This window comes from Caretta caretta, chromosome 2 (genome assembly GCF_965140235.1).
Source record: "Caretta caretta isolate rCarCar2 chromosome 2, rCarCar1.hap1, whole genome shotgun sequence".
Taxonomy (NCBI): domain Eukaryota; kingdom Metazoa; phylum Chordata; order Testudines; family Cheloniidae; genus Caretta; species Caretta caretta.
The window spans coordinates 268,509,467-268,515,941 of NC_134207.1; the positions used below are offsets into that span (position 1 = coordinate 268,509,467).

Here is a 6,475-nt window from a genome sequence, read left to right on the forward strand (position 1 = left end):
CTCCTTGGCCCAGCTCTCAGCGGGGAGGAGAAACACGCAGCGTGTGTCTGCGTTCAGGCTGGAAGGGGGAAGTGCCAGCCAAGGAGCTGGACCCGCGGGAGTTCTGCTCAAAGTTCTCTCTTTCCTATGAATAGAACCTCCCGTTTCTGCATCAGACATTTCATTGTGGATTAACCAGGAGGAGGAGGATCCGGGCTGTGGGGGCCAAGGGGACTCTGGGGAAAATGAAATCAGTGGAAGCCCCAGCTCAGGTGAGTAATGGATTTCACCATCTCAGAGCTGCTGAGCGCAGTAATCACCCCGGAGCTCTTTTCTCTGCGCCCAGCCATCTCCAGGGACCAGCAGCCGTTTCCTCACCCTCTGGGCAGACTGTCACTGACGTCTGCATTGCTGTACCCGACTTCTGCTGGCTTGTCCCCCTGCCTTTCAATAGCACACAGCCTGCCTCCGCCTCGCCCCGTGTGGGGCTGGCAGTGCCCTGCGGGTGCTGGCAAGGAGCAGCCCCTCTGCTCAGGAGCTGGGACGGGACCTGCCCTGCGTGCACAGGATGCTGTCTCACTCCCTTGCCTCCAGCGTGGGAGCCTGACCCGTCTGGCCGTTAGTGTCCGTGCTCTCCGTTCGTTAAGCCCAGCGGGGCGGGGGTGTCCCTTAGTGTTCTGGCCATTCAGCAAATCCCCTCCTTTGGAGCCGCCCAAACTTGTCTTTGGGCGGAGGAGGGGTCCAAAGCAAAGGTGGTCGGGCCTGAGCTCGGTGTTCGGATCTGGCCGAGAGCGGGGGAACGCGGTGTAATCCTCTTTGCCCTGAACAGAGTTTCAGATTGTCCCCCCCGATGCCGTGTCCTGGGTTAAACGAGAAGAGGAGCCGTGTGAGCAGGATCGGCCGGTCTCTGGAGAAAGCAGAACCCCTGCAGGCCCCAGCCCTGGTGAGTAGCAGCCAAGACCACTGGGCACAGGGCGTGAGGGGATGAGCGGGGAATCCAGCTGGACCGTTTTACAATTTCTGCTCATCTGCTCTCAACTTCTGACATGTTGTTAGTTTACAGGCTGCAAGCCAGCCGCTCGCACCCCCTCCTGGCCCTGCCACCACCCAGTCCCATCGCTGAGCCTCTCCTCCTTTCCCTCTTTGGACAGTCTGACCACTGGTCTTAGCCCCTCGTTTTCTGCTGCCTCTTGATCCTCACAAACGCCTTTTGTATCCATTAAAAAGAGGTGTCTTCTCTCCTCCAGCAAAGAGCCAGTGCTGGCTTTAAACCCCTAACTCAGGGTTTAAGTGGGAGTAGAAACCAAACTGGAACGTAATCCCACAGGAGTGGAAGGGACCCCTAGGACCTGGAGTCCAGTCCCTGCTATCGCCGGCCACCCCAGCATGGAACTCGTTGCTGGAAGTTTGTTTATATCCCTGTTTTTTCAGGGTGGCACCAGATACAAGCATTTATGGCTAAATTAGTATTAAATCCAAGCGGAATTTGTACGGTTGCTCCAAACATGCCTAAAAGCCCCACTAGTCAGGAGTTGCTACCTCCAAACAGTGATGAACCTTGATAAGCCTGTACAGACGTTGATCAAGGATACGCACAAAAAGGAGTCGACCCAGGGGTGCTCAAACCCACGCTGGCTGGCTCCCATGTGGACAGGCAGACACGGTAATGAACGAAGCTCACCCCTTTATACCCTTTCACAAACGAGTGATGTCCGATCACCTGCCGTTGTCTTCTCTAACGGCCAGGGATTAGGCAGTGTGGAGTTGTCCTTTCTCTGGCTTTGGCTAAAAAATGCTGGAGCAGTTGGCCAAGGAATTTTCCTTCTGACTTCATCAGCTCCAGTTCCGGTTTAATATTTCCCGCAGAGCGTACCCTGGTGCAGGCACGGCTGCTTCAACCCTCCTGTCACGCCTTCCCACAGCTGGGAAGTGCCTGCCCTGTACAGAGCCTGCAGAACCAGATTCTCTGTAGTCAAGTGCATCTAACCCTGAATAGACTAACCCGACTCGTTCAGAAACCTACAAGCTCCACCTTCAAACCCCTTTTTCTTGCCTCCGCTTCTGTCGAGAGCCCCCTCCGGGACGTCTGTCCCCTGATGGTTAGAACCCGTCTGCTAATTCTCAGCCTGCTCTTCCCTGTGAACAGAATCTCCTGCTCCAGCACCTGGCCTTTCCCCCTGTGTTAAACCGGAGCCAGAGCCGTGTGTGGGGACTCAGCCGGCTTTGGAGCAAAGGGGGCTCCCTGCAGAGCCCAGCGCAGGTGCGTGTTGGAGAGAAACCGCTCGGAACCAGTGAGTGCCGACAGGAGCTGGTCAGATCCAACTTCCAGCGCACTGCGACTGCAAACGGGCTGCCGGGATCATCAGGCCCCTCCCATCCCCTCCAGCACGGCCCCTCTGCCGGAGGGAGGGGGGTGGCGTAGGCCTGGCCATTCCAGCGTCACTCCACCTGGGGAATTCCCAGCAGGCCACGTAAGGCTGCTGTGCAAGCCCAGAGTCTCTCAAAGCAGCCTCATCGCTGGTGATCTCAAGGCCCAGGGCCAACCCCAGCACCTCAGGGAGACGGGGAAAACTTCCCCTCTGCCCTTCTCTAGGGGGAACAAAGGATTTATCGACCCCGAAGCGAGGCGGAGCCAGGTCCGGTAAACCAGCACCTTGATGAGTGTCCCCGCTCACTCCCCACGGCCAACTTCCTGGGACTTGACTCCAAAGCTGGAGCCCCTGAGTCGCAGAATTCCCTCCCTCCCTCCCCGGCAGGTGACGTGAATAACGGCTGCTTTCTTCTGCCCCGGCAGGTGACGAGATCCCGCTCCAACTTGCAGAGGAGCCTCGTGCCGAGGAGGGGGGCGAGGGCCCAGGCCCCCCTGGGGCGTCCAAAGGGACCAGGGTCCAGAGCCCCGGGGAGGGCCCTGCGGCTCGGCAGAGAAGCGTCCTAGGGAGGTCGGCTCAGGGCAAGAGGGGCATTGGGGAGCTCAGAGCGGCCGGGGGCCAGCAGAGAGCCGTGGGGGGCGAGCGGCCCGGCCCGTGGCCCGAGTGTGGGAAGTGCTTGGGGCAGAAGCAGTCGCTGCTGAGCCCCAAGAGGAGCCAGCTGGCGGAGAAGCCCGCCAAGTGCAGGGAGTGCGGCGAGAGCGTCGGCCGGGTTCAACGCTGCCTCCAGGACCAGCACATGCCCCCGGGCAAGCTGCCCTTCACCTGCGCCGAGTGCCGGAAGCGCTTCCGCAAGAAGCGGCCCCTGCTCTTCCCCCCCGGGCCGCACCCGGCCGAGCAGCCCTTCTCCTGCCCCGCCTGCGGCAAGGCCTTCGGCCGGCGGGACACGCTCCTGGCTCACCAGCAGACCCACCTCTGAGAGCACAAGTCCGTTGCGCTGCCTGTGGCCAGGGCTTTGTCGCCGCGGGGCACACGCAGCACCAGTGCGGGAGGAGCTTCGCCCACCTGTGCCTCCTGGCCAAGCACCAGTGGGTCCCTCCAAGGGCACTCAGTGTGGACGGGGCTTTGCCCGCCAGGACAGCCTGGCACAGCACCAGAGGACTCGTCTCCTGCACGAGCCTGCCGAGGCCACCGCGGGGCTGGCAGCGGGGAGCCAGGGCCTCTCGGGCTGCACCGGCCCCTGAGCTGGGCTTGGCAACCCAACCCCCAACTGTGCCCACGTGACACGTGTTACATCCCACCCGTGCCAGGCGAGGCAGAGACCCTCCAGGAATAGAGTCCCTGGGGAGGGTTTGGGCCAGCTGGGCTGTGGCTGCCCACCCGAGCCCTGCAGAGAAACCATCTGTGCGGGGACAGGGCTTCCCACAGCTCCGTGGTGGGGAACGTGTCGGGTCGGAGCACTAAGAGGCCCAGCCGCACTGCTCCTGAGCACGGGGAAGGTTAAACAGGGACACTGAGAATCCAGGCAGGAGCGTCGCTCGCTGTGGGAACATCCTTGGTCATACACCACAAGCCAGCTGGGCTGGTGCATTCGGGTCCCTTTGCGCACCCCTGTGTTCGGGCAGCACAAAGGGGCCGGAAAGCAGCCAGGTCGGGCCAGCTGAGAATCCCCGGGCATGGGGGAGCTCTCAGCTTGTGCACCAACTCCCGTGCCACCATGGCCCACCCAGCCCTGTACTGGGGGCTCAGCCAAAGCGCCCAGTGCCCCAGCTCTCCCCACTTTGCCCTGAACGCCGTGAGCCCTCCACACCTCTGATTATCCCCGGGCAGGGCCTGCCGTTCTAGGGTGGATGGGCCGTTCCTAACTGCGGAGACTCCAGTGGGGTCTGGCTCGCATGCTCTTGCCTGTTATTAACTGGACAGTCTGACCAACGGGCTCGGGCAGGTCATCAAACGATGTCTGATGGTAACTTGGTCGGTACTGACCTGGGACCAGGTCACAGGAGTAAAGCGCCATCCCTTGTGACTAGTCCTCCCTGCTCCCAGCCACTTGGCTGCTCCGAAGTCATTGAGGCACAAGATCACGCACAGTGGAGAGGAACCGCGTGCGTACACCGAGTGTGGGAAAAGCTCCCGGTATGAGCATCTCCTGGTTACCTGCTGAGAGTCACAGCAAGACGAGCTCCTCCTCAGGGACGGGTCCCTGGGCCTGCAGCAGGGAATCAAACCTGGGCTCCTCTGTTCCAAAGCAGAACAGGACTGGTCACTCAGCCGTTCTGGTTTGACGGTAGAAATATCACAGCTGTTACCGGCTCAGGAATTTAACTCTCGGCGCTGGGAGAACCCACTGCCCTGCACCCTGTGCAGTCTTTTCCCCAGTGCAAAGTGCGTGCAGAACGCTTCCAGATCAGCTTGCTGCAGCCTCTCCCCCTGGGCCAGCGTCAATGAGAGCAGAGGGTGCAAGGCAGTGGGGGGACAGGCCCTGAGTTGCAGTCATGGATGGTTCTCCAGTGAGGACAGCTAGGTTGGGATTTTCTTAACAGCCTTTGGGAATTAGGTGCTTAAATTCCATTCAGAGTCAATGGGAGCTGGACACCAAGCTCCCTTAAGGGGCCTGAGGCTTGGAGCTTAACTTGTTTCTAGAACAGGGGTCAGGAACCTGCAGCATGCATGCCAAAGGCGGCATGTGAGCCGATTTTTACTGGCACACTGCTGCCAGCCAGGGTCCCAGCTGCCGGCCCCACTCAGCCCGCTGCCTGCCTGGGTGAACGGAACCCCAGGCCGGCAGTGGGCTGAGCGGGGCCGGCGGCCGGGACCCCGGCTGGCAGGAGCCAGCAGAACCCTAGACTGGCAACGGGTGAGCCCCTGCCGGTCTGGGGTTCTGTCCGCCATCCCACTCAGCCCACTGATGGTCTGGGGTTCTGGCTGCTACCCAGCTCAGCCTGCAGGCGGTCTGGGGTTCTGGCCGCCGGCCCCTTGCTAGCCGGGGTCCCAGCCATCGGTCCTGCTCAGCCTGCTGCCGGCCTGGGATACCAGCCACCCGCCCCGCTCACCTCGCTGCTGGTCTGGGGTTCCAGCCGCCTGGTCCCCTGCCAGCTGGGGTCCTGGCCGCCAGGCCCACTCAGCCCGCTGCCAGTCTGGGGTTCCATCAGTGGGGGCCCTGTAAATGTAAAATTTATTACTGGCACACAAAACCTTAAATTAATGAAGACTTGGCACGCCACTTCTCAAAGGTTGCCGACCCCTGTTCTAGAACATTTAGGTTTGGATTGAAACATAAATCCTTGATGCTGCTGGTTCTACTCCACATCCCTACCTGCTTAAGGGAAGTGGCAGCATACACAGCGAAATGTCAGAATAAGCTGGGTTTTTAAAATTACTTTCAAAATGCTGCTTTTGGCTGCCTACCTTCTCTGACCTCCCCAGCACAGCCTGTTACCAACCTGGTGTGGGCTTCTCCTCTTCTGCCTTGGTTCACACGTCGAGGTATTTATTCTGCATCACAGATGTGGGCTGCTGAGGTTTTTCTTTAGTTTCATTTGAGAGGCTTTGGGCGCGTTTCGGAACTGATGCTCTGACACCCAACATACACTGGGGTTTCCTTTTCAGGAGGAGTCAGGGGAAGAGAATCCACTTCCCATGATTTCCAGGATCAAAAGGCTGCTGGAAACCTGTCTGCTCCAGAAACATGTAAAGAGCAGCTTGGTGGAAATGGGGGTTTTCTAAAGTCTGTAAATAAAATAGCACAAGCTAATTCCATGGGCCTTGGCTCCTTTCTGTCCTCCTGCAGCAGAGGGAAGAAGAGTGTTGTGGTCTCTAAATAACAGGGAGGGGGGAGTGTACGGTTTGCTACAGACAAACTCCAGCCCTGCCCTGTGCAGGTGCGACCCTGCTGAATTCTGTGGCCCACTGTGGACAGCTGAAAGAGACAGGTAGCGATGGCCCCTGTCCATGCCAGGACAGGAGTGGGAGCTGGATCCACTTTGCACCCAGAAAAATGGACGTTGGGTGGGTTGAGGCCTTCTTGTAACACGAGCCCTAGCCAAGAGGAGGGGCTGGGCCTGCCCCACGCATGCACGAGCCTGGGTGCAGCCCCCAGGTGGGAAAGCGGGAACGTAGGAGGAAAGGGC

At 59.8% G+C, this 6,475-nt stretch overlaps 1 protein-coding gene across 4 annotated transcripts in view; it reads left to right on the forward strand.

The window, feature by feature from the left end:
* Positions 1 to 6,099, forward strand: part of LOC125632980 (uncharacterized) — a 17,049-nt gene extending 10,950 nt beyond the window's left edge. For 2 of the 4 annotated variants that reach the window (XM_048842015.2, XM_075124678.1), the window contains exons 5-8: positions 135 to 251; positions 809 to 922; positions 2,126 to 2,239; positions 2,774 to 6,099. In XM_048842015.2, coding sequence (XP_048697972.2) covers positions 135 to 251; positions 809 to 922; positions 2,126 to 2,239; positions 2,774 to 3,324 — 896 coding nt within the window. In that variant the 3' untranslated portion in view covers positions 3,325 to 6,099. Of the gene's footprint in view, positions 1 to 134; positions 252 to 808; positions 923 to 2,125; positions 2,271 to 2,773 lie in introns of all 4 variants that reach the window. The other 2 variants (XM_075124675.1, XM_075124677.1) reach the window with 2 other exon arrangements.
* Positions 6,100 to 6,475: the final 376 nt, after the last annotated feature.